The sequence below is a fragment of the Nyctibius grandis genome, chromosome 2, assembly GCF_013368605.1.
Source record: "Nyctibius grandis isolate bNycGra1 chromosome 2, bNycGra1.pri, whole genome shotgun sequence".
NCBI lineage: Eukaryota > Metazoa > Chordata > Aves > Nyctibiiformes > Nyctibiidae > Nyctibius > Nyctibius grandis.
In genome coordinates this window covers 65,753,785-65,781,506 of record NC_090659.1, presented here as the reverse complement: position 1 = coordinate 65,781,506, position 27,722 = coordinate 65,753,785, and the positions used below count along the sequence as shown (strand labels likewise).

The 27,722-nt window shown below is 43.4% G+C and overlaps 1 protein-coding gene across 8 annotated transcripts in view; it reads left to right on the top strand.

The window, feature by feature from the left end:
* The window catches only part of FARP1 (FERM, ARH/RhoGEF and pleckstrin domain protein 1), a 220,405-nt gene that overhangs the window by 181,240 nt on the left and 11,443 nt on the right, over positions 1–27,722 (top strand). For 6 of the 8 annotated variants that reach the window (XM_068425054.1, XM_068425053.1, XM_068425049.1 and 3 more), the window contains exons 14-19: positions 4,481–4,671; positions 6,574–6,663; positions 9,043–9,176; positions 18,250–18,331; positions 21,012–21,249; positions 24,870–25,000. In XM_068425054.1, coding sequence (XP_068281155.1) covers positions 4,481–4,671; positions 6,574–6,663; positions 9,043–9,176; positions 18,250–18,331; positions 21,012–21,249; positions 24,870–25,000 — 866 coding nt within the window. The remainder of the gene's footprint in view (positions 1–4,480; positions 4,672–6,573; positions 6,664–9,042; positions 9,177–18,249; positions 18,332–21,011; positions 21,250–24,869; positions 25,001–27,722) is intronic. The other 2 variants (XM_068425050.1, XM_068425048.1) reach the window with 1 other exon arrangement.

Here is a 27,722-nt window from a genome sequence, read left to right as displayed (position 1 = left end):
TCTGTCAGATACTTTCTTATTAAAGAGCCTTCATAAGTGGTACGCTCAGTAATGCAAAGGACAAAGGGGCAACAGCTTGGGTTTCATCTGCTGGCCTGGAGTTTAGAAAACACTCATCTTCCCTTAAAACAGAGTAACGGGGATCTGGATGTCACAAGCTTCCCCTGACTGCAGAGCAGTCTATGGAGCAGGCCTAAGAGAGAATAAGCCCTGCAATGTTCCAGATATTGAAAAAGGCACTTTTCTGGCTCTTAAGACATTTTAATTTCTAAAAATAAACCTATAAACCTTGAGAACAATATAACCCTTAAGAGCTGAGTTAGAGTGAGCACATGAGTTTTTCCAGCAGAATTTCAGTCACCTTCAGTAATGGTTGATGTTTCCTCTCAGTTTCTGTAATTTGAGTCGTTTTCACTTCTTGGTACTCCACAAAGGAGGAACATACCCAGGAGCATCTTAACACTGCTGTACTCTTCCTTGCTGTTAAAACACAGTGTACAGGGATGGGAACTGTTTCTTTTGAAGCAGATGCAGAACACTAAATGGCATGAGTTTGTTACTCAGCAGTTTCCAGAGAAAAGGAGTAGAGGAGGAGTATCTTCAGGATACACTGAGTGCCATTTATCCTCCTCAAAAAGAGGGGAGCCCCCCCATGTTAGGTTAAAGTCTCTAACTAGCGATTTTAGGTCATCTTATGCTGTCTAGGTAGTCAACAAAGAAAGAGTCAGCAGGCAGTTCAGCTCACCTATGATTTGAATTGTCCTCTGGGACGGACTTTCTTAATCAGTTGAAAAGTACTGATTTGACCTGTTTTATCCCTGGTAGTGGGCATGTTTTAAAGCAGTATAGCTCAGACGGCCCAAGTCTCTGTAGGCACCAACCTCAGCACCAGTCCCTGTGGGTTAACATCAGTGCATGATGGGAGCCTGAAGTAAAGCAGATACTCCTGGTGGGATGGATCACGGCCGGCCAGCCAAGTGCAGAGCCCAGCCTGACCCTCTTCAGCTGGGCACCCACAGCTTGCCAGCACTCCTGTGCATTCCCACCACCAAATTGTAGCAAGCAACTGTGATGTGTGTTTTGACAGAGGTATAGCCATTACGTATTTGATTTTAACCACTGGCTTCATTTTATTTAGCGCATGGAACATGTATGTTGATGAGGAATGATTTGAGACACGTGTAAAGCTAGGATGATAACCCATAGTTTCATGTCCTGTGGCTGTGTAAAACACCACCATTGTTTTTTAGATTTTTTTTTCAAGCTAGCTTTCAATCAAGGTTTACTTTTTCTGTCACCTTCCCTACTGCAGCACTTTTCCCCAATGTGTGGAGAGTAAAATGGCTCAGTGGAACTAAGAACTGCTCCAGTTATTTTGGCATTGATGGGCTAATCTGGCATACCATGATAAAATGCATTTTCATTATTTGCCACTGTCATCAACCAGTGTTTGTTTCTCCTCTTAAACACCAAGCTCAGAAAAGTATTGAAGCACGTGCTTAATTCCTGCCCACTCCACCAAGGATATCATTTCAGTATGTGCTCAAGCAATCCCTAGATAAACATCCTTTTGTATTTGTCTCTTGGTTTGTGTGTATGTAGTTGGCTCCATTATATTTGAAAGATGACCCAAGTATGAATCTAAATAAAAATCACTTGAAGTACAAGCAAAGACAATTCCACGTTACCAGCCGCAAACCTTTTAGGCCTCCGATGTGCTGTGCAGTACTGCTTTATATCTGGTGACTGAGGTGCTAATAATTGCCTGTCAATCAGTGAATCCTTTAGGGTAAAATGTGAGGAATTTAAGTACCTTGTAAATAAGATTGGTCTTCCCCCTTCTGCTTCTGTTTATATTCTGCAGTATGTAGTTGGTGAGTAGAGCCTGTATGTATATAGTCTTCTGTGGCAGGAGGTCAGATGAAACACTGAGAAAAGACCATTTGGTTAATGCAGGTTATTTGTTCCTCACCTCCATGAAAAAGAGAATGTTGCAGCATTGCCATGACCCATCAGCTTGACACATATCCTGATTGATTGGCAACGGGGGAGGGAAGACCTTCCATTTTCATTTCTTCATGACTTACTGACTTTCTCACAGTAGCACAAGTCTGTTTCCCACCTTTACCAGGACAACATCCAATGTGCTGATCTTTATGACTGTATTGGTTGTAATTAGGCCCCTGAACGTGCTAACATAACAGCGTTTTGAGGCCCTTTTGTAATATAGCCACTTTCTTATACCTAGCTTTAATTTTCACTTGTTCAGCATATTGGCAGATGGGGTCTAACTGAGCTCTTGCTTGTAGGTGGTGGTGGTTGGATATGGTCACTGCTCATGTCCACATTGATTGCAAAAAGGAGGATGTAGGATTTCAACTTCCTGAAACATAACTTTGAGAATGTCAGTGATGTATTGATGTGCAAGTCTTAATCAATGGGGTGTATACTCAATGCTGTGAGCCACCAAGCACATTTTTTGTGATACTTTCCATAATACTTTTCCCAAGTTGTGTCTTCCAAGTGTAGATTAGAAAGTCTTTTTAATTTGTTGTCCGTTTGATATTTTATAGTTTGAAATACTTGAGTTGTACTGATAAAATTCCAGTACATCAGAAGTTGGATCTATGATTATAAATAGGTAGGTAGATACGTCGATATATCTACATCTATCTATCACAGATAGGTGCTATTTAACTTCTAGACTGTAATGCCTGTGAACTTCTCACAGAGGTGCAAATCATTTATTCGCTGTCATATGACAGGCATAGTGCCAGAATTTCTTTGTTTCCACGTTTGAGGTGATACCACTTTTCTTATGTCTTTTGTAATGTAGAGTTACGTACTTTTAACCTTACAACCTTGCTATTAATCTGTTTCACTATTTCTCAATGATGAATTCCATTTCTTTTGGAAACACTGTGTACAGTTGTGTGCTAGTGTCAATAAAATTGACATTTGTGTAACAAGCTGTGGCATTTTCTCAAATTTCACTGAACATTGATTTAGTGTGAAACTGTTGGTAAAACCTTTCTTGCTAGCTGTAATAATACAGACTTTTATTTCAGACAAATACTGCTTTGAATTTGATTTATAATAGGCTACATAACTGTCATGATTACGTAAACTGATAACTGTATTGGTTTTTTCCTTCTCTTTTCAAAGGAATGACATATAAACATGAACTGGTTTGGAACTGGAAAACATTCATATTCTAGCAATAAATCTTGAGTTCTTCCAGAAAATAAATAGGTTTTACTAATGGCCTAATTATATTTATTGGTGCCTCTGTTTACTGGAGTATCTCAACTGTGTTGTAGCAACAGGAACACCTACCTATCATAATCTAGGGAGGACATAAACACATGATAGTACAATGTATTTGACCTTAATTATATACAGCAATGTATGTGCTTTACATTTAATCCCAGACAGCCTATTAGCTGTGGTAATCAAGAGCTTGTCACATTTTTTTTGGTTGGATTTTAATGTATGATGCCAAAACAGTACAGACTGTAAAAGTTCTTTCACATGACAGATATATCTTCTAAAACAGGTTTAGATTTTCAGAGGTTTGGAGGAGGGGATAACTGGGAGAGCACTGAGCATTTTTGGCAAACTCTTTCCTTTGTGCAGTCAGTAGTCTGGCTGCCTCCCAGAAGACACAATGCTAATTTCAGTAATATTTTATGTAGTGTATATGAATCCATGGAAGTGTAATTAATTGTCTAATTCTTTAATATTTTTAATCCAAAATTAAATGGGACTTTATATCTGCGATAATCTAAAGTTGTCATGCTTTGTGCATTAAAAGTATTGCTTTTCTTATGTAAATGTAATGCTAGCATTTCCATCCCAAACAATCAGAGGAGCACGGAAAGACCTACAAGGTATAATATACATACTTGTGTTGTGTGTAGAAATTGGGGAACTAGTAGTTTTCTGCCTTCACATTAGATCTGACTGGTCTTATCAGCAACACTGCTGTAGAAAGTCATTATTTCTTTTTCTCTAGACTTGCACTAGATAAATTTGTTCTAACTTGTGCCCTGTAGCTCCCTATGAAATACTGATTTGAGTCTTTGAAGTTCTACTTTGCTAGAAAGAATGGCACTCCTAGGGTGACTCCCTTATTGTTGTATTTTTTCTCTTTCATAGAGTGGATTACAATGGTGAAAAATTTGGTATTAATTTGATGTTTAGCAGCAAATATTGCAGCTCAGTCATCTATGCCTTGATCCTTTCCCTACAGAGACACTAATTTCAGCCAGTTTCATCAGCTAAAAGAACGCTCCAGTCCCTTAGTTAATGCAAGTGGATGCAGTTCCTCTGGCTTCAAGTCCATTTGGACTAGTTTGAGGACCCTGATGGCTGTGTCTTGTAGTGTAATCTCACATGCTGCAACTTAAGGTTGTAACTCTTTTTGGTACTTTCTCAAGAGAGTCTGTCCTAACTAATTTCTCTTTTACCATTTTTTTAGCAGGTTCTCTGACTGGCAGCCCTCACCTTTCAGAGCTTTCCATCAATTCCCAAGGAGGACCATCGGTGGTAAATATGTCTTTATCTCCAAACTTGAGCCCTGATGCCAAGCAGTCATCTCCCTTGATCAGCCCTTTGCTGAACGACCCATCATGCATTAGGGCTGATGATGAGGAAGAGGTCAAAAGAAAGGTAAGGCAGAGGCAGTTGGCCTTGGCTCTCTTCTCTGTGTTGTGTTGCAACTACTCCTGTTTGTCAAAGTGACTAATAAGTAACTAATATCTAGACCCCTTGCAGCTTCCTCATCATAGATCCACACAGATAACTTGAGTTGGGTCACTTAGTATCTGCTGTCCTTAGCCACGGTGTGTCCAAGAGCATCCCTGTGCTCCTGAGGCCAAACTCACAGTTTGGAGCAGGTCAGGCCAGAACCACAGAACTGCTGTAGCTGAGGGCTCAGTGTCCTGGATTCATGCTCCTGAGCAGAGGTGCAGGAGTTAGGGGCCCCACCTCCTCTTTAAGCAGCAGAGAAAAGATAGGTAGCTCTGTGTCCGTAAAGTTAATGTGGGATAAATCTGGGCCACTCCTGTTGGTTGCAGCCTTAAAAGGTTGTCTTGACAGGGTTTCCTATACATCTAGCTTGTTTTTAACGAGTGGAGTTTGGTAGTTTGTTGTAACAAAACAGTCAACTCCAATGTATTATTGGAGGTAAAATTTCTAGGTGACAGAAGGGAAAGGAACAACATTGAGCCTGTGCAGGAGCATCCAACCCAGGCTCTCCAGTCTGTCTCTGCTGGGAGCACCACTGGGAGCATTTGGTTGTGGGAGTAGAAAATGCTCTCTTTGAGCCACAGCCTGCAGCATTCAGCTGGGAGTGTTTGGCTCAGCCCCATCATTGCAGCAAAGCCATAAGGGAGCATCACATCCAAAACTGCTTTTTGAAGACAGAAGTGATTCTGTCTGAGCCAGGGTGTTGTGGGCATCTGCTGGCTTGTCCCTCCTGTGCTCCAGGGCGAGAGGGGGTTGCTCTTGTCCTTCTGTTGCCTGCTTTTTATCCTGAGCTTGGAGCATCTCAGGAGGAAGAAGGTAGGAACTCAGATGGCTTTGCTGGAAAGTGGGAGCACGTGAAAGGAAGATCTCTTTTCCACCTGTGCACAGTTAGCAAGATATGTGAGAGAAATTTGAGAAGAAGAAAAGCCAAGAATCAGTTAATAGACTCAGGATTCTCTGTGTCAGTCCAAGTTACAGCAGCCAGTGACTGCTGTAGCTTATACCAGCTGATGATGGTTCCTAGGGGGTTGTATACTGACTAGGAAATGCCCACGCAGCCTCCCCTTGCATCCCTTTCTAGTGCATCCTCTGCACCATTGATCTTCAGGGAGGAAATGTAGAAGCAAAAGATCTATGGATGTTTTGCTCTTCCTATTTGTTTCCTGAGCAACACAGAGCACGATCAGTTAGTTCCTTTGGCTCTTCAGAATTAAGAGGTCAAAACCACTTTTGCCTCTTGGATAACATAGGAGGATTTGAGGTTTTTTTCCCTGAAATTTGAAATCTGTAGCTTACCCTGAAATTCTTCCCCTCTCCCACTGTTAGGTGGTCCAGACACCCTGGGAAAATCTTACGGATTTGATTTTTTTGAGAGTATTTTTACTGTGGATTCTTATCCTGACAATGAAACTTATAATAATCAGACACTAATTTTTGTCATTTTGTCAAATTTGACATTTGTCAAATTTTATTCAAATGGTTATATAACCTGCAAAGGATTTATTTGTGAACTTCAGAATATGTCCAGCTCCAGATGTGTGGAATAAGCTGAAAGGAGCATCGGCACCCCAAAGCTATAGAAATCACCTTGGCAGAAAAAAAAGGTCTCTCAAGAACCCATAGAAAGCGCTTGTTCTCTTGTGTTTGCAAGGAAAGATTGTTTTCAGGGCTTCAGGGCACAGGAACATTGAAGCATGAGTCACAGTAACTGCAAGCAAGGGTCACTAGTTTGTAACTCTCTTGGTGATTGTTGTCTGCAGTTTTTTCCTACAGAAAGCAGCTCCATAAAAGCAGATGGAAACCTAATGTGTTTGCAATTTGCAGAGATTCCCGACTGAGAAAGCTTACTTCATTGCTAAGGAAGCAGCGACCACAGAACGAACATACCTGAAGGACCTTGAAGTCATCACATCGGTATGTTTACTTGAGCATTACTCATGAAACATGTGAAGCTCTAGTCAGAAGTAGTATTTCATCTGCTCCATTTAACATCTTAGCTGTTCCATGCTACTTTTATATTCTGCACTGTAGGTATTCTCTACAGTGCACAGGAGTACAGCTCTAGGGAGGAAATAACGCAAAAAGCAGAAAGCAGAGATTTGCACTGTGGTTAGTAACATGCACTACGAAACTGTATCAGGTTGAGGAACCTGGGACACAGTTCAGTTATTTTTTCTTACTCTCATACTTTGTGGTTGTAATTACTAAAAATGCCTGTGGGTTTTCAATGATTTCTCTTAAAACTGAAGTGGCTCCCTTGGGGGACATATAAATGTTTTCTCCTGGATTAAATACCCTCCATTTAACATGAAATATTGTGGAGTACCTATTTGAATTATTCTGATTTTTCAGTAAGTAAAACTGTCTGTTAAACGAGTCATTAAGTTGTAGCATCTGATCAGAGTGTGATCGTTAAAATCACCAAGGCAAATAAGTGCCTTCATTGCACACACAGTCTTGTTTAAATTCCAAGAGTAATGTGCACAAGACTTGGCCTTAAATAACAATAGTCTGTAAAAGGGCACCAGATCCAAAACATCTCGTGGTATTTCAGCAGCGCTGCCAGCTCCAGACCTCCCATCTCTTTAATCGCCCAGTGTATGAAACTCTGTGAGGTGCATTGCCACCTTCTGCATTGAGTGTTGTGGTAAGGAGGACATGCTGCAGGGAAGAGTCTGTTGGTATCAGCTAGGAACCAGGGAGAGACATCTTCTCCCTGGCTTCTTGTCTATTCCAGAAGCCCACATGCCAGTTGCAGTTGATCTGATGCCAGCTTAGACATAGCCAATGTAGACTGGAGCAGCACGGTTGTTACAGGCAGCAAGATAGCTGTGATTCCACTGCGTACTTACCCTGGCTTTCTGGGAAGCCAGGCCAACAAGGGAAGAGGCCAGGTTCTGTGTGACAGTGGTTATTGCTGCAGTCTCAACAGCAGATGTGATGGTTTCATCTTCTATTTCACCCAGTGGCTGCAGAAACAGACAGTTTTAGCTCTTCAGAGCTAAACCTCATTTCCCACCTTGGCCTTTATTCTTGTGGTAGGCAAATTTGAATTTGCTGTGCCACCAAGAGGCATACAACTGGCTCTAAGCTAATCATCAGGCCCATCAGCTGTGCCCCACAGGTGTGTGGCCCAAGAGGCCACTAAGAGTGAACAAGTAGCCAGCATCATTGGAAAAGGTAGAAGGAACGAATGTCATGCATGAATTTTGAGAGTTGGTAGGTGTGCAGTTCTTCAGTGTTACCTCTGCTCAGTGCAGAGATAAAGTGGGGGAGAGGGAGGCTTGGGAGTGTGTCTCTCTTTGTCTGAGGTCTGGGTCAGCTCCAGCTGATGCAGTGTCAATTAAGACTGCTGTAGCAGCCTTCTATGGCCCCAACAGCCTTCTAGGCACTGCTGGAACTCAACCATAGATAGCTGGAACCCCGCAGGGCAGAAAGGAGGGAGTAGTGTTATCACGTTGAAGATAATTTTAAGGCCAGGTTGGATGGGGCTTTGAGCAACCTGGTCTAGTGGGAAGGTGTCCCTGCCTGTGGCAGGGGCGCTGGAACTAGATGATCTTTAAGGTCCCTTCCAACCCAAACCATTCTATGATTCTATGACAATAGTCTGTGCGACCTTGGCAAGCCCCCTAGTCCTAAGGCTTTATGTCACCGTAGGTCTATTAGGGTGAAATAAAGAGAATATGGAGCAAAACTGGGCAGGAGCCTCTTGCAGTCTTAACACTGTTTGGCACAGACCCTCCTATTTTCTGCTGCTAGCATCTTGTCTTGGAAGTGCAAAGTACTGTCCTTCTACTTGTTCACTTTGCAAAGTGCATTATGTTCGCTATCCTCACACAGCAATGGGGGCTTGAGTGCTTACTGTACCAACTCCTGCCAAAGGGATTTCAGACAGAACTCAGCAAAAGAAAATGCAGAGCATATTTTTTGTTTTTACTGGAACGCTTGCAAGTGTTGCGAGTATTGCGATACTCTTTCTCTTGCGCTTATACAACATCTGCAAATTCAGTTTGTATTGACCAGCCAGTTTGGGCTTGAAAAGGATTTTCAAGATTTGATCAGCAATGGCCAAGGGGAAGGGAGTTTGTTTTTTAACCGTGCAGGCCTGACCGCTGATAAGAGCACCAGCTCAGCGTGTAGGAGTGTCAGTGTAGCCTGGGTTGTATTCCTAGTGCCAGCTAAATAAGGTCATTACAGGGTTAGGTGTGTTTGGGTTAGGTGTATAAAAACAGCAAATGATCATATCTGCTGCATTTCACCCCCCTGATAATTTTGCTTGTTTTTTCTTTATAGTGGTTTCAGAGTTCAGTGTCTAAAGAGGATTGCGTGCCCGAAACACTGAAAAATCTCATTTTCTCCAACTTTGAACCTTTGCACAAATTTCACACTGGTTTTCTCAAGGAAATTGAGCAGAGACTTGCTCTGTGGTAAGACTGCTTGTTATTTAGCTGTGTTATTTCATGCAGTTTAGCATTTTTGCATTCCCTTTTTGCTAACTCTTTGTGATCTACTGTAGCGATTCAGTTGTGAAAGTCACAGATGTTGGTATTAACAGACTGGGTATATTGAATCATGCTTTGTTCATTTTTACTCAACAAACTCTGTTGTTCGGGTATCTCAGTCAGGTACAGGCATGTGCAAATGAGATCATAATTCTGGATGAAGCTTTCTCTTGCCAAATGTCAGTATTTCTATATGGTGGCTCTTCTGAAAAACATGTTGCAGGCAAGGCTTATCAGTAGTAAAGAGGGAGCAGCGAAGGCCCAAGTCCTGTTTCTGTCAAATAGGTGTAGGCTGGGGGGGATTTCAGAGACCAGCTTCCCATTCTGCAGCACCACAGCTTTTGACACTCTCAGGCTCTACAGTGCACTCTACAAATTGACAGAGTGTTAAAAGAGGACACTGGGTGCTGATTCCTGGGGCATATGTTGAAATAGAGATTCCCCCTGTATCCTTCTGGTTGCTGGTGGCATTACAGGTGTGATGTTTTTCAAACCTTGGATGATGCTGCAATAACAGCCCGCTGTGGAAAGGTGCCATTGTAGTAGGTGCCATTGTGGTAAGTGGGGGAGGTATGTTAAAAGAAAAAAAGACTATTTAGGCTTTTAGACTTTCCATGGTTTTATTTTGTTTCTCCTTTTCAGTTAGGTTCTTTTAGAGCTGAGTAAACCTTTTGTTTTCCAGCTTTTCCTTGTGTCCTAAGGCTATGGTTCCCCAGAGGGGTAAACCTCAGTTTAAGGCTCCTAATATCATATTTAAACTGCAGTTACTCTATTATATAAAGTGCTGATCTGCTACGAAGTTACTTTGCAATCCAAATTTGTTCAAAATATTCTGCTGAGGTAACTGTGCCCCAGCTGGCCACATCATTCTGACTTTATCAGCTCAGCTATTGCATGTCCTTCCACAGTTAGCGTAAATCCACTGGGGATTCTCTGTCGGCTGCTCTGATTCATTTGACAAAGATGCAGTCACGTTCCTGCCCCTGGTCTGCATCCCATATGCAACCAACAGTGTGGCTTTACCTAATGTAATACCACTGTTGTAGTTTGTTTTTAAAGTTCTGCAATATTTGAATGTCTGCCTCAGGAAGGGAGGCAGATTTGCTGGCAGGTGTTATTGTGGAGGTGTTGGTGTTTTTATATGATGTTGCAGATGCTGAGATAAGCTGCAAGCAATAAACTATCCTATAGAGACTACTGTTTAATTAAACTGTGAGTGACAAAAATAAACAGCCCCTCAGCATGTAGAAGAAGCAGCTGGTGGCAGTGTGGTAGGGAATTTCTTCAGCAGTGTGTGGTCAAGGTCACTTAGCTCAGTGTCCATACTGTCATGATTGTACCTATGTCTTTGGCCCCGGGTGTTTTTAAACCAGCGGGGCTCTGTTCACCACCACAGCACAGAGCCTCTACATCAGCTGCATAGCTCCTCACGGGCCTGGCTGAGCCAGGGCTACTGCTGCAGGCAGGTGTGAGCAGGATTCAAGCCAACTCATTTAAATCTGATTCTTCTGTGTCAGCTCTTTTAAATTTCCAGGTGGATGGAGAGGGGAGGAAGGTGGGAGGCTTGTCCTGAGACATGAGCATGCTCTGCGTTCGTCAGAGGGTGGCATGTCCTACAAGAAAATAAAGGACCTTTGAATGAAAGGGTTGTGGACTTCATCAAGCTACTGGAAGCCCCTAGCTACCCAGGTGTGTTGTGGGAGCTTGTCTGAGAGGAATAGCCTCCTGCAACCAGTCATCTGTGTTCCCCTAGTGAGTAGGATGCTGGGTTTTGTCAACTTAAAGTGCAGTTCAACCTGCTCGCTCTGCCTAGACATCAGTGTGTTTGTCTAAGGTTTGTTTCAAACCTTCATGCTGCGTGTTGGAAGCTCTTATGGGTCACCATTTCCTGGTCTCTTAGGACTTGCATCACGTTGAAGCTCTGCAAAACAGCTGTGAGGAGAGCAAGGCCAGGGGAGGATCACGCGTAACAATTGTTAGATGGCTCTGGGCTTTTAATATGTTAAAACACCTATAGACTTTTAGTATTTGACTCAAAGAAGCTCAGGTTGTGCACATTATTGAAAGTATTTCTGGCATGCTCGAAGGCTTCTGAACTATTTGAATCTGCCGTCAGAGGCAGACTGTTTGCTACTGAACGTTTTAAGGGCTAGTATCCTTTTGACCCAGATATAGATTCTGGCAGGTCTGATTTGTTTCACAATTCACCCATTTTTCTCTTTAGTACTGCATTTCCTAAGAGCAGCAAATCTCAGTGTCTAGTGCATAGTGAGAAAGTTTTTAACAAGACATGTATTGATGCTGACACCAATAGCGAACTGCAGAATATGGAAGGTTGGTGCATCTTTCACAGCCAGATTTTCTTTCTGGCTGTGAAACTGAGAAGATTCCTGGTGTTTATATTACACAGCATCCTGAGATCAGTCATACCATGCTCTGGTTGATGTTTCTGCCCTGCCTGTGCTGTTGCTGGGTCAGTGAAGCCGCCCGTGAATCCCATCGTTTGCCCTGACTGTGCTGAGCCCTCTGTTCACGAGACTGACCATGTTCCTGGGACCAAGAAAAATACCCCATGCGGGGCCCTGTGGTTTGAGGAGAGGAAGGACAACCTTTAGTGGAGGGAGGCAGGCAGGCATGGGGCTCTGTCCTCTCAGGCAGCAAGGGAGGAGGGTGACGTCTTTACTTTGCAGGTGACAGAGCACTGGAACAGGCTGCCCAGGGAGGCTGTGGAGTCTCCTTCTCTGGAGATATTCAAAACCCGCCTGGACATGACCCTGTGCAACGTTCTGTAGGTGAACCTGCTTTAGCAGGGAGTTGGACTGGATGATCTCCAGAGGTCCCTTCTAACCCCAACCATTCTGTGATTCTGTGATAGAGGGGAAAAAGAGCAGGAAGCTGCCTGAAGTAGGAGAGGGAACAGTGCACATCAGACTGTCCTGTTAGCAAGGACCAGGAGAGGTGCATCCAGCAGTCAGGCACCCAGGTCCTGGTCCTGGCTAGCTGGACTCATCCAGGTTGCTCCTTAGCAAGGCTTTGGGTGCAAGGCCAGGAGTTCCCAACCCTTTTTGCTGGGAGGACATATGAGAGGCATATCTCAGTGACTTAAAGCTGACTCCGATTTCCCAAAGCCTGAGAGATTTTATGGCAAGGAGGAAGAGCTGTGGGCAGTATAGGCAAAGCATGACATGCTTCATTTAACATCTGGCCAGTTGAATCTGAGAAATCAGTTAGGTTTTGCTCCTTCATTTATCTAAGCTGTTTAATACGCTATTCATTTGGGCCACAAGCACCATTTTCCAGCCAAAAAAATTGAGCTCATCTTCCCACACCCCTTTAAATGTTTGCATTACAAGTTTCCAAACTGGTTTCTGTAAATTCTAACAGAAGGGGGCAAATGGAGAACCATAAATTTCCCCCCCTCTGCTAAGCACTGCAGAGAGCAATACTAGGGCAAGCCAGGATAGCCATTTCTGCCCTAGGAAGCCCTATCAGGTGGTGTGAATCTGAATTTTGGGCCTTATCCATGTGCTAGGAAGAAAAAGTGCTACGTACTTTCCAGAAATGCAGGAAGACTCATCTTTTCCCAGGAAAGCCAGTAATTTGACTCCCAGTTCGCAGCCACTTCTGAGGAAAGCGGCTACTCGGTACTATCAGACGTGGCTGAGAAATGTGCGGCTGGTAATTTGCAAAAAAAAAGCTCTTAGATATTAGCATATGAAAGGAGAAGGCTCAATCAAGATTCATGGAAACCAGTTTGAAAACCTGTAATAAAAAGCACTCAGGGAGGTGTAGGAAGATGAGCTAAGTGTTGATTTATTAACCATTTTTTGTTTGGGAAGTAGTACTTGCTGTCAGGAAGAACAGCCGAATAAACAGTTGATATAAACAAGGCAGCAATCCTTATCTGTCTTCTCAAATGCATGAGTGCTGACTGCTCAGCTGGTTCTGCGTGCCTAGTGAAGAGGGATGAAGAGGACAGCTTTGAAAGCATCGTTGTCCTACGTACAGAAATGAAGTATGTATTGTAGTATAAACCTCAGAGCCACGCAATGTGGATCCCTGAGACAAAGACACTAAGAGGGTCTTGGTGCCAGTGCTTTGCACTTGCTTCTGAGAGGACAGTTTGCATTGCTGAAGTCACGTTTGGGTGCTTCTGGGGAGTAGAGCCACGCTACACTCAAATGAATTGAAATGGTGGGAGAAAAATACCTTGTCCAGGATCCATTAGTCACACCCAGAGCCACGTTACATTCATCTCTGTGGCTCTCCCAGGCAGGATGCACCCAGGATCACCTCAGAGGAGGTGCCACAGCAAAGTATGAAATATTGTTATGTTTTCAGTACATTTCCATGTGATGGTGTTACTTGCTCTGATCTCTTACTGTTTAAAAGCATTACTGACACATGCTTGCTGTTCTTCCACAACAGGGATAGCCAGCCCAAAGTCTTTAAATGTGTGCACGCTCCCCGAAGGCTTGGTGGGACTCTGGGAAGCTCTAGTGGCTTCAGCAGTACATTGCTTAGGCTCTGAACAGCGTTGTGCACCACTTACTGCTGAAAGGACAGCTGCAGCATCGGCTGGAATGGGCAGGGCAATAAGAGGTGCTGTGTAATAGCAGGGTGTGAGTAAGGAAGAGGGTGTTTTGCTTTTATCGACTCTTCTTTTCCAGTTACAAAATGCTTCCCTTATTTAAAAAGAAGTCGTAATGGGGAATGTTTAAGGTATTTCTTTAATATTAGAACTTTAGTTACTAATACTCTTAAAAAGTCAAAAGTGTCTAAGTGCTCAAAGACAAGCTGTAGTATCCAGGAGGGAGATGCTGTTTCTGAGCAGGAGCAGAAGGACACACACTGTAAATATTTTTTGCTGCAATTGAAGGGCTGCAATCAAACTTTTTATGTTCGCCTGCAAAACAGATCTCTGTTGTGATACCTTTCTCACCTTCTTTGCCTTCCCACCAGCCCTCATCAAATTTCTGTTCCTTCTACTACTATTCCTGGATGACTGAGGATAGTATGGGCTGACTTGAGATTTCTTTCCGTTCATTTTCAATGATGTACACTGAGAAGTTTATGTCATTCGAAAATACAACATAGCTGCTTGCATAGTCCTTGTAAGTCAAGCTGGTGGCCATTTTTAGTAAGATATATAAGGTAGTGTCTGAGTTTCTTATCAGGTATAAAAGTTGGTCTCCTGCTCTTTGCTTGAAATTGTACACTTGCATTACTGTGAAAAGGAAGGGACTATTTGGAGAAAAACAGGAAACGAGCTTATTATAGAATAATATCTCCACTATTCAGCATGATTTTCAGTGGCTTTAGACTCACAGAATGTCAGTGACGTGAGGACACGTTATGTGTGGGGGCACCAGCTCCTACATCTTCTATGGAGCTGGGGGTCATAAATCAGCTCCTGATGAAGATTCATAAGAACCTAGTCCCTGAGCTCTGTCCCTTGTCACTAGCAGATAGATACCGTGTTCAAACAGTGACCCGTGAAAACAAGGAGTAAGAAGAACAATTTAGCCATCGATGCACAATGAATGAGCAGCTTCTTCCCCCCCAGCAAGCTGAGTGTTATTCAAAACATACACTGCAGGGAGAGCTCTCTTCTCTGCTGCTCTGCTTTGGACTGTAGAAGCAGTAAGACACCATCTGATGGGTCAGGTGTTTGGTTTTTATTTTAGTATTCTGTGTATTTGAATGCTCTTTTCTTGGGGTTTCTTTTCTTCTTGTTTACTTGGGATTTGCATGTTGAGGAGCTGGGGAAGAGAGCAGTGTAGCGTAGGAGTTACTGTAGAGTCCCAGCAGAGAGCTGGGGTGGAGTGGAGAATGGGATTTAGGAGGCAGATGTGAAGCTGTCATGTTCCCCCATGCCTGGCTTCAGCTTTCCCTGCCCCTCTGCTCCACATCACAGCCTACATGTGTATGCACCATCCTCAGTAGGAAAATCATCTCTGTTGCAAGATGCAGCATTTGCATGGAGATAAATAACCACAGCAGGGAGAACGGCTGGAACAAGGAGCAATATCCGACCATCGGATTTCTGGATTTTCATAGGGTTTTATTTCTTCCAGCACTACACATCTGCCTGCAGCACAGGTTATCTCTATTGGCCTGGGCTGAGGGCTCTGGTAGGATTCAGTTCTTCACTGTTCGGACAGCAGCTGGAGAGAGGCTGTGGCTTTTGGGGAGCCCTCTTCTCTCCCTCTTTGTCACTCTGCCAAGATGCAGAGTAAGATTTGAAAGCCTTCAAACTGTTTAAAAAAAAAAGCTTTGGACCAATCTGTGGCCAAAGCCAAAGAAGGGGAATGTTCCTGATGCTTTCATGTGACTGATGTGATGAGGTGCTGTGCAAGCAGTCAGTGCTGGCTGTGCTGAAGAGGGGCCAAGGGGTCAGCTTTTAGGAAATAAGGACCTGACTGTTCAATGAACAACTGCACTAAATATTAGCTGAAGTTCACAAAGTCAGTGTAAGCACTCATTATGACTTTGGTAGGTTTGGGGTCAGCCTTCAAGTAGCTAGCTAGTAGGTAAGAAATTTGCAACAAGTGTTCCAGCCACCCTTTATGTAGCCTTGAGATTAGAAAAGCAATGTCTATTTAGAAATATCAGTCTGTAATGATGTGCTTAATACTTATCTTTGCAGTAAATCAGAAGGGTACCAAACAGCTGAACTCCATTGGATTAACTCAAAAGTAGAGACATAAAAAAAGATCCAGGCAATGCCAGAGAGTTAGAGAATAGGACATAAAGCAAGAATTCTTCTAGAGATAATTACCAAATACCACGTTGTTACTGGCAGCAGCACAAATTCATCTGGCCTTGACATTTCTGGGATTGTCTGCAGCGGCGCAGCAGGAACCGTTTGGGATGGGATGCTGCATGCTGGCTGCACAGGTGGAGGGCGACTTTCCCTTGCTTCCTGCCAGTGCGGTGCTACTGCCTTGGACTTCAAATGGTTGTGGTTTTCAGTGGGGGGCACTTTGATATGCACCACTTTGAGCCGAGCTTTAGTGGCTGGAAAGTTTTATTTACAACCTCTCAGAGAAAATGTCAGTGGGGAGAGCTGCTAGATAGATAGGACATGGGGGAAGGTAAAGGCAGGGAACAGCATAGCGGGGAGATGACTTGACAGGCAGAGGCTTCCTGGAGAGAGAAATTGGACTTTTATCCTCAGGTAATATGGAGACTGTAGTCTTGTAGCATCTGTACATACCTCTGCTGTTCCTTGCGATATAGACCATTTATTGGGCATGTTTTGACTCTGGCAGTGTTTATATAATGTAGTGCTTTTGCAAAACTGGCAATATTAATTAAAGTGACCATTGATACAACCCAGCTTCCTACACTGGTGTAACCTTTGGGTTCAGAAAAAACATGAAAAGTCTTGTTGAGAACTGTATTTTTCTTGCTTAAATAGGCATATGAGTGCCTGGGAGACTTAATACAATAGGAAATAATTAAAGACAGCCTATGAAACCTGATAGTGTTCAAATGAACATAGCACAACCCCTTGCTTATCCCTTGAGTCTCTTTGTTGAAGGATAAAATAGGAGATGTGACTGTGTAGTATTCATAAGCTGTGTCCCCCCACCTTCCCCAGTTAGAAAAGCATGCAGAGAGATTATCCAGCATGAAGATAATCATGTTTAACTTTACAAAACAAAATATAAATAATACATCAATTCATGTAGTAATATGGATTTTAAAAGAAAAAAAAGTTCTATGTGTCTTACCAGTGAAAGTGTATTCCTAAAAACAGCTGCATCCTCAATGATTTGGTGAGTGTGGGACCTCTCTGGCTAAATTGCCAGTACTAAGGAATGCAGAGATTTACCACCTGGTTGTCCATTTATTCCTTCACTGCACACAGAATTTTCTTAAAAGTGTGAACTACTGCAAGTGGGTGAGAAACAATACATCCATTTGGCGGTAACACAAAACTGAGGTCCTGTTATCGTTGAGTTCATTTAGAGCTTCATTATATTTCTGCCCTCTTCCAAGGTAGTGCATTTCTTTGGCTGAATTGCAGTTGCTCACACCAGGGCTGGATCTGTCTCCCAATGCTCAGATGTGAGAGTTGAACTGAATTTTAAAAATTGAGGACAACAAGTAAAAAGCCACACTGTGGGAAGCTTGGGTGCAGTATTGCAAGTTGGAAAGGGGAGGGGGACAGTGCTTCTCCCCACGCTGCTCCTAGTGATTTTCTTTTGAAAACCCAACTTTGTTGGAACAGATCTGTAACAGTTAGGTTCTTACACTCATCATTTTTCCTCCTGTGTTTTCTAAAAGATGTGCTTGGATTCAGTCAGAGTGTGGTATCCCTGCCTGTCTCGCACATGGGTTTAGAAGCTGGAATGTCTTTTTCATCAGGAGCTGGGTTTCTTCCAAATGGAGCACCCACCCAAGTGCAGCTGGCTGGGTGGGAGGGAGCAGTTTGCATTTTTAATACCAGAAGTGACACACTGAAAGGAAGTTCCCTGCCAGTATGTAACACACTTATGAGTCAAACCCAGATGCTGGACAGATTTTTTTTTTTTTTTGGCCCCCTGTCCCTTGCACAAGCAGAAAGCTTTTCAGAGGATGAACACCGGCAGGTCCTCTGCCGGGGTGCAATTCTTGTTTCTGAACAGAATTGTCCTTCTGCTCTAAGCCCACATATTATCATGGAATTTTGATGTCTTCCTTTTTCTCAAGCCATTTCCAGCCTTCTCTGGTGTGTTGAAAAACGCTAGCAATTTTCTTTAAAGGTCTAATCCTTTTGTTAAGTGCCAGCCCTCTCAGTTGTTAGGAGTGCAAGCCAGGCTGGGTGAAGGGTGTACCGTGCCTGGGAATTACATGTCCGTCAGGAAGATTCCTCACACATTCCTGAGCGAAGGAGCATGGGAGTCAGGAATTTAGAAGAAATAAGCTGTTAAGTTCTTTTTCTGTGCTTATAAGTGATTATGTGGTTTTATTGCGTGACTGAAGCGTGTGATATTTCTGTTGCTGACAGGGAAGGCCGCTCTAATGCTCACATTAAAGGAGATTACCAAAGAATCGGAGATGTTATGCTAAAGAACATTCAGAGTATGAAGGTAGGAATGATCCTATAACTATCAAGCTTTGACACGGATTAGAATTATTATGCTTTTCATTTTCATATGATGTTGCTTCTTGTGCCGTTTTTTGCCAATTGTAATCAAAGCTTATGCTATAAAAGTTTCCTTTGATGAAGAATTAAGTGTTTGGTGAGCCCTGAGATTTCAGAATTGCTAGCTGGTTTTAAATTGTCCATCCCCTTTCCTCAATCCCCTCACCAAATATAGGAGCAACAAACACAGAAGTTCAGGAACATTTCATTTCCAGTTCCTTTTTCTTTCAAATAAGAAGGCAAAACATCAGAATTTGTATGGCTGAATAGACAATTCAAACACCGAGCGTGGCTACTTGTGCAGGCAAATAGAAGTGGTAAGATGTTGCAGGACTAGTGACCATAACCCGGATATTGATTTGATTTGGGAAACTTATATTTGTGTGCTATGGTGCCAAGTTAGATGAAAGGTTTTTGAATAAATGGGAATAATTGCCTTTGATCCCTTTAAAGCTAAAAGCAAAAATACATGTATGAAGTGTAAATCCAGGTGTAACATTCAGCAGACTTTGCATCTGTTCTTAGTCTGGCTGGAGTAGTATTTTTAATGCTCTGTGTTACTGAACAAACAGCCTGGGAGGCAGGCACAGGAGCCTGTGAAAACCCTATGGACTTTCACTGTATGGATGGATAACACACAGCTCACCTTATTAATGTAGCTATGCATCCACGTCAGTGTGTGGCAAAACATGGCACTGCAACTTTGGCATGTGGATCTCAAAGTACTTTCGAAACTATGCGATAAATCTTTCCTTGGTCATTGCCTCTTTGGCATTCTGCAGTTAGTAGATGGAGCAACCTTGAGTCCTTGGCTGGAGGAAAGGGCAGTTTAATCTTTTCAGCTCTCCTGAGACTTTAGTTAGTACTAGGCTTATCTTTCAGAAGGACGGAGAGACATGAAGAGAAGTTAAGTGACGTACAAGTGATTATACAGCAAATCAGAAAAAGAGAATGTAGAAATCTTTATTTGCAGTCCCCAACACAGACAGCTCTGTCACCAATAAGATGGCCTTACCCTTTCTGCAGCGTACTTAGCAGGAACTGCTTTTTCCCCTCAAGACACAATTCAGAGGCATTGGAAGAAACGCAGGGGGACATTTCTACCTCCATCCCTGCTCTCAAGAAGTACGCACCTTTTCACAAACAGTTTTTGGAATCTCAGCTTCTGACAGACTCTGCTTCTGCTCTTGGTATCTTGCAACATTAAATTGTCTGTCCTTCACTGTCTGCAGGTCCTTCTGTGGCACTAGTCTAAAGGCAGTGTACAGTCCTCACTGTAACTTAGACCTGTCAGCATGCTTTCACCTTTGCCATTCCCCCTTTTCCCATTAAAGGATTTTTTTCATTTGCTTTGAGATCTACCTTCAAAGAGGCAAAACCCAGTTTGACTTAAAGAACTGCAGAGGAAACAAAGAAGTTAGTTAAAACGCTACGTATTTATCATAAGACCTGTTAAAAGATCTGAAAACTGACACTCCTTGTTTAATTAACATAGGAAAGAAGTTAAGTGCAAGTAATTAATGGGCAGCCTCTGTAGTAGTCCAGAGGGTCTGCTGTGTCTTTGCCTGAGTTACAGGCTTGTGAAATGAATATGCAGTGTGTGGAGGAAGCAGCTTGGCTGTAGGCAAGGTATGTTTCTGGTAAAGATGTCACAAATCACATGAGAGAGGGAGTTGATTGGAAATGTTTCAAAAAGCACAAGCTTTAGATTAAGCCAAACTGTCTTCTCAAGTCCATTCAACATACGCATTCCATTTCTTTTTGTTGCTGGTTAATATTCTGCCAGGCACGGGGAGACTTTCTTTGGCTGCTCAGAGAAGCTCTGTGCATCCTGAAGAACCAGTTTACCTTTTGCAAAAGAGAAGTGAATCCCCTGTGTTAATTGTTCAAAAAAATACTTCTGAATTGTTTCAAATGGAACTTGTAAATGTAAGTGATACTGAGCCCTAAGTGAAGTTACATATTTTATGCAAACCTCATTCGCTTGCTGGTGTGTAACTCTCCTGCTGCCAGTGGGGTCATCTTAGAGACTGCACTAAGGAGAAGAGGAGGTAATCCAAGGATGAAAAACTCTAACATACCCATTTCTGTCGGACAATGCCTCTATTTTTGTGCTTGTTTGGATTCCCAGGAGATGCAACTTCTCTTAATAATAGAGGAGCAGAAGCTAGAAGTCCAGTTGCCTGCTTCTCAGTTCCCCAAGAGCACCTAAGGGAACTGGGGCCACTAAGTCCCTTCATCCTCCTAGAAAATCCCATTTTGCGTCTTAGCTCTGCATTCGCATTGTCTAGCTTGCTCCCTGTTGCACCTGCACTTGCATGAGCTATGTTCGTGTCATCTCATTGCCTTTGGATTTCTTACTGATAAGAGACTTGGTTTTGTTTACTCATGTACTCTTGTTTTACAGGGAATGCGGAGGGGGCGGGAGTGTGTACTTCAAACGAGTAATGCCATTTCTCTTTTTCAAGTGAATATCAGAACTGTTCTGTTGCGCAGTGATTATGTTTGCAAAATCCCAACTGTTGTGCTAGTTGGATTTTTTATTGGAATAGGTTTGGGCTGAGTCATGTCTCACAGTGATTGCTAATAGCTCTACCACCTCCTCTTTTCTTTGTGCATATAAGCAACTGACAATTCACCTGTGGAAGCACAACGAGATTTTAATGGAGTTGGAGAATGGGATCAGGAATTCTCGCAAGCTGGAGAACTTTTGCAGGGATTTTGAGCTACAGAAAGTCTGCTACTTGCCCCTCAATACCTTCCTTCTCAGACCTTTACACAGGCTTATGCACTACAAGCAGATAATGGAGAGGCTTTGCAAACACTACCCACCAAGCCACATAGACTTCAGGGATTCAAGAGGTAAGTAAGAGAAAAGACACCAATTCCTGCAGCTGGGGAATGGCATCCAAATCCATTAGTGGTGCATGGCTAGACAAAAAAAAAATTCTTTTTTTTAAACCTACAGTGAAGGAGGATTGAGATGCAAAATCCAGCACTCAGAAGGCCAGAAATGGTAGGATTAAAGTTGCTTTTGTAGAATCATAGAATCATTTAGGTTGGAAAGGACCTTTAAGATCATTGAGTCCAACTATTAACCTAGCACTGCCAAGTCCACCACTAAACCACATCCCTAAGCACCACAGTTACTTGTCTTTTAAATACCTCCAGGGATGGTGACTCCACCACTTCCCTGGGCAGCCTGTTCCCCTGCTCGATAACCCTTTTGGTGAAGAAATTTTTCCTGATATCCAATCTAAACCTCCCCTGGCACAACCTGAGGCTGTTTCCTCTCATCCTATTGCTTGTTACTTGGGAGAAGATACTGACGGCCACCTTGGTACAACCTCCTTTCAGGTAGTTGTAGAGAGCGAGAAGGTCTCCCCTGAGCCTCCTTTTCTCCAGACTGAACAACCCCAGTTCCCTCAGCTGCTCCTCATAAGACTTGTGCTCTAGACCCTTCACCAGCTTCATTACCCTTCTTTGGACTCTCTCCAGCACCTCAATGTCTTTCTTGTAGTGAGGGGCCCAAAACTGAACACATACTCAAGGTGCGGCCTCTCCAGTGCTGAGTACAGGGGGACGATCACTTCCCTAGTCCTGCTGGCCACACTGATACAAGCCAGGATGCCGTTGGCCTTCTTGGCCACCTGGGCACACTACTGGCTCATATTCAGCTGGCCATCGATCAACCTCCCCATGTCCTTTTCCACCAGGCAGCTTTCCAGCCACTCTTCCCCCAGCCTGTAGCATTGCATGGGGTTGTTGTGCCCCAAGTGCAGGACATGACACTTGGCCTTGTTGAACCTCATACAGTTGGCCTCGGCCCATCAATCCAGCCTGTCCAGATCCCTCTGCAGAGCCTTCCTACCCTCAAGCAGATCAACACTCACGCCCAACTTGGTGTCATCTGCAAACTTACTGAGGGTGCACTCGATCCCCTTGTCCAGATCATTGATAAAGATACTAAAGAGAACTGGCCCCAGTACTGAGCCCTGGGGAACACCACTTGTGACCGCCCGACAGCTGGATTTAACTCCATTCACCACAACTCTTTGGGCCCGGCCATCCAGCCAGTTTTTTTACCTAGCAAAGCGTATGCCCATCCAAGCCATGAGCAGCCAGTTTCTCCAGGAAAATGCTGTGGGAAACGGTGTCAAAGGCTTTACTAAAGTCCAGGTAGACAACATCCACAGCCTTTTCCTCATCCAGTAAGTGGGTCACCTTTTCATAGAAGGAGATCAGGTTAGTCAAGCAGAACCTGCCTTTCATAAGCCTATGCTGACTGGGCCTGATTGCCTGGTTGTCCCGCACGTGTCGTGTGATGGCAGTCAAGATGATCTGCTCCATATACAGATTATGCCACAGTCAGGACAAGTACTTGGAAGACAAATCTGCTGGGGGTTATTAAACACACAGAAATGACCTTCAGTTCAGGAAGTGGCTTGAACTGAAAACAGTTGGGAGGTTGGGAGAGAGCACAGGGAATATACCATATGTGCTTGTCTTGTTCCTTTCTTTCCCTAGAGATCTGCTAGGAACACAGAGCATTGGCCCAGGTGAACCCTTGGTCTGATTCAGTATGGCTGCTTTTACGTTTTTAGGTGTTACTTGTCTTTATGTGTTAATTTTCCAGCCATACAGTTTGTCCTATTACCATTTCCATTTGTTTCAGGAACTCAAAACTCCCAACATGGTTTTTTTTCCAGATGTGAAGAAATTTTCCTCCTGTAGTCTGAACTCACTGCCTGCTATTTCTTTTTGATTTTTTTTCCTCCTTTCTTACCCCCATCCCACCCCCATTGTAAGCTATCTACATTTAAAGGTAACTGTTATAGATACAGATATCTATACAGTTAGCACTCAGTGCAGATCCACAGAAGGACTTGGCCAGGGAGTAACGGTTGGCATGACTGCTCCCAGATGTAAGTTAGCTGGCTAAGTTCCCTTAGATGCCATGCAATGAGACCCACAGCAGGCAACGATCAAAATGGGGAGGTAACTTGACCTGTAGCAATAGGAAATGCCACAGAGGTCTGTGGCACTGAAGTGCTGCGTGACACAGATGTTTGCCTAAACGTAGCTACTGCCTGAATGATCTCAAGGAATGCAGCGAATAGTGCCTTCATTTCTTTTAGCTAAGGCTAGATGATGAGGATGATGTGTCTATTCCCACCTCCGCAGAGAGTGAAGCAGCCATCAAGGCTTGATTCCTGCTCCACTTTTGAAATGGATACGAACACAGGATTCAGGGATGAAAGTAAGAGAGCATGAGAAGGACAGTGTGACTCGGGGACACCATCACTCTGGGATCAGTCTCTTACTAAGGTGTTGGCAGATTTTTGTTAAAGGTCAGAGTGTAAAGGAAGCAAAAAAAAATGGGAGATGTGGATGTGAATCCCAGCAGAGATTACAGGTCTCCCACTAACAGGTGGATGAACTGCGCACTGAGCAATGATGTAAGAAGGAAGAACCACTGTTACTGTTCTCTTGACCATATATTTTTAATACAAATGGCTGTAACTGCTCTTCTAGCACTAAAGTCAGTCAGCCAGTGTGTTTGTCCCATTCAGAGACAGCCCGTCCATTTAGGTGCATCAAGGTTGGTGCTCGCATACATGATGGCACAGGGAGCCAGTCCATGAGCCCATCAAGTGGTGAAGTGATTTTCAGCTTAGTTCCCTGAGTTGACTTACTGCGTTGCTGGCACAGCAAAAAGACAAGACGTGGGAAGCAAATCGGCAGCAGCCTGCACTTGGTTTGGCTTCTGGTGCTCCAGAGTGGGACTTAATAGTGCCTGCTTCCTCCTATATCCCACACGATCCTTCTTCACACAGCAAAAATCCCCTTTGACAATGGAGATTTTCCTTAGGAAAATCACTCCCAGGTGTTAAGTCACTGGTTGTTCATAGTGTCTTTGGAGAGTATGAAGTAGAGCCGTGATGCAACTCAACGACGTGCAACCCTTCCAGCTTTTCTCATTGCAGGGACTAAGGACAAACCCCAGGATTACCAGGTTTACCATCTGAGATGGTACAATAAATGACACTGCCATTTCCTGGTGTTTTCAAGTATGGACCTGACCCTGTGTGTTGCAGGCTGTGGAAAAAATGCATTCCTTTCAAGCATATGGAAGATCCCTAGATTAATTGGAGATGTAGGAAATGAAATCCTTTAGGAGAACCCATTCATTGGTGCTCTGAATGTATTCAGGTATTCCTACAAAGTTTCTGTGGCTAAAATAGAGCAAACTTTTGGTTGAGGAAATAGACTGTCTCTTCATTACAACACTTCATCCTCAATAAGATGATGTCCAGAGTTTGTGCAGTTTGTAGCCTGCCCGTCTGGGTTTACGCTGTGAGGAAAAAGGGTGACACAAGGAAGGTGATGTTCTTGAGCTGGGTGCTGCAGACAAAAGCCATCTTTCCTTTTGAACATTCTTGTAAGTTTTTAATAAGCATTTTATGGTTTTGTCCACCTAGCTGCTTTGGCTGAGATTTCTGAAATGGTGGCTCAGCTCCATGGCAATATGATAAAGATGGAGAACTTCCAGAAGCTGCATGAACTCAAGAAAGACTTAATAGGCATAGACAATCTGGTGATCCCAGGAAGGGTAAGTAGCAGAATTGTGATCAAGGTCTATTGATCATAATTTCAAAGCATTAGGTATGTTTTAGAAGCCTGTTTCTTAGGAGCAGCTGTGAAATTGCCTTTCCTCATATGAACCTTTTTCTCTCATGAAAAACTATCAAATGTAAACATAATAATACCAGAGGAAACAGGAGCCTTTAAAGCAGGAAGAAGCAATCATCTTTATTACCTTTTTACTGATTTTATTAGGTTTATCTTATGTATAGATTTAGACGGTTGTAGGCAATTCCAAACATCTATTACAACAGAGGCGGTAAAAATGTAAGATTTATCACAGTGTTCGGAGCTTGAGCAATTGCACGTTTCCTCATTTCTTGCTGCCCTTAATTTTTTTTTTCAGCCCTCCATGCTAGAGCACAGCAGATTAAAGGAAAGTAAGACATTTGTGCTGCAGGTCTTTCAGCCCTCTCACGATGCCTGGCTTTGAAACTCATGGCCCTGGGGACAAGCAGTCTCTTTAGTCTACATGTAATGTTAGGCAATAATTTTTGAGACAGTATTGCCTTAAGTAAACACTTTTAATTGTGTTATAAAAATCCCAACATCTTTTCTTGTGATGCTTTTTTAAAAACGGAGGCTTATTTCAGAATAAATGAGTCCCAGTGTAGTATTTGTAGCCTTTTTTACTTTTCTGTGTGCATGTGTCTGTGCATACAAACTTGAGAGCTGTCTTTGTTGAAGTAATTACCTCCCCACTCCCCTGACTTTTGTGTGTAATACGCAAAAACAGTACTTGCAGCAACTGAAATGCTGGGGAAAATGCATTGCTAGACTGTTCTTGCTTCTTACGCACAGCTTGGAAAAAAAAATGAGTTTTGCATTGAACTGCAAATACAGCAGCACTTGAACTTGGCCTACGGCCCAGCCTGACGCATTCCTGACGGCTGGCTGGACCTACCGCTCAGCGAGAGCCACAGCCTGGGGTCTGCTTGCTGGGTCGTGCCCCTGTCTAGTGCCACAGCAGGGTCATGGCAGAGAGGCAGCTTGCTGAGCTCTCTAGAGTATAGGTCATTTAAGGCTTCAAACATTTAGAAAAGGAGGTTTGAAGTTGATGTGCCATTGGGAAGGCAGCACTGAGCAGAGGTATTTCTCGATTTGTGGCCATTCCCTGCTTCCTCACTTTGCCTCTTCCCTGTCTCCCAAGCAGCCATCGTGACTCATGTCTCCTTCCAGTGATCCACAGGTCCACTTCCTTGGCAAGCCCCGCGGAACATTTCACAGCCCGGGCATCTCTCTATCACATGAAATTAAATGCTGTCATCGATTGTTTCTGCTACCCTGTTCTATTTAAAGACAGAGCAGTCTTCCTCTCCTAGGAAGTTCAAGAAAAAGGCAGGCGGAGGGCAGAGGTTGTTTGCCTGCCAAGGCAAAAAGCATTGGCCACCACGCTCTGGCACATGCCCAAGATGTTGCTGCTTCCAGCCCTTTGGCCGCTCTTCTGGCCCAGTGGCTGAAGTCCCTGCCCCAGCGCAGTACTGTCGCAAAAGTGGTAGAACTCCACGTCTCAGAGAAGTCTCACGTTAGGCCAGTGATTCAGCTGTCCTAAAGGAGGCTGTAGGTAACCATCCTCTTCACGTTGTCCCTGACTGGGGTCTCTGCTGCCACCAAGCTGGTTCCTACATTGGACATTAAAACACCCTCTCATCAGCTGTGCTCGTGGATTGCAATGACCTGCGGCTCTTGATTGGTGTGCTCGCACGGCATTTGCCATGGTGGTGCTGAGCCTGCTAATGACCATTAGGTGGTACCATATAAATAGTCATTATGATTAATATTCTTTGGTGGCTGACGACAGCTTCCAGTGGCCTCTCTGGTAACATGAGCTTACCGTGACATAGGGATAACCACCTCTAGACAATTTTTCCACTCCTTAGTCACTGCGCAATGCAGGTACCGGGGCTGGACACATCACAGCAACCCTAAGGCGACCAGAGTCTCTCTCTGAACAGATTAATCCTTGACAGCCGCTTTATTGCTAAGCTACAGGTGATTCTGATGCTTTATATACCTCTTACATGCACAATTATGAGTAGAATGGCCTTGAAAAGACTGTAATAAATAAATACAAACCTTTTGGCAGAAGCTGGAGGGAGTGACTGAAAACTGCTATTTTCATGGGTTTCAGAGAAGTGGAAGGGTGACTTACAGTATAGTTCACAGCAAGCTCAGGAAATCCAGCATTTTGAAAGTTTCAAATGTGCTACTTTTCCTAAAATTTCATCCATAAACATTCTTGAACAGTTTGATCTGAATTAATGTACTGTATTATATGACATGGATGGTACTAGGATAACTCACGCTGCCAGACAAATGTCCCTCTTGCTGCTGCTGATGGTGATGTCGATTTGTGTAGCTGATTTTACATCTCCATGAAGAGCTGTGTATGCCATATGCACAGCAGAAGCTTTCCAGTGGCTAACCAATAATATACAGGCCAATTCATCATTAGTTTTTACATCAGTTGTAACATGAAAAATACACATTCAAAACTGATGAAAGAGGGAGCTGTCTGAAGGAATCAATGTTAGGTAGAGAAAACTTTGCTTAGCTAAACTTAAAATGAATGAAAGACTATGAAAGAGTTTATCCTAAAGACAGTTATGAATGGAAAGAAATTATTCTATAAAAGTAGTATTTTTAACGTATTTAATAAAGAAAATAAAAAGTCTTGGTGACTGGTAGTC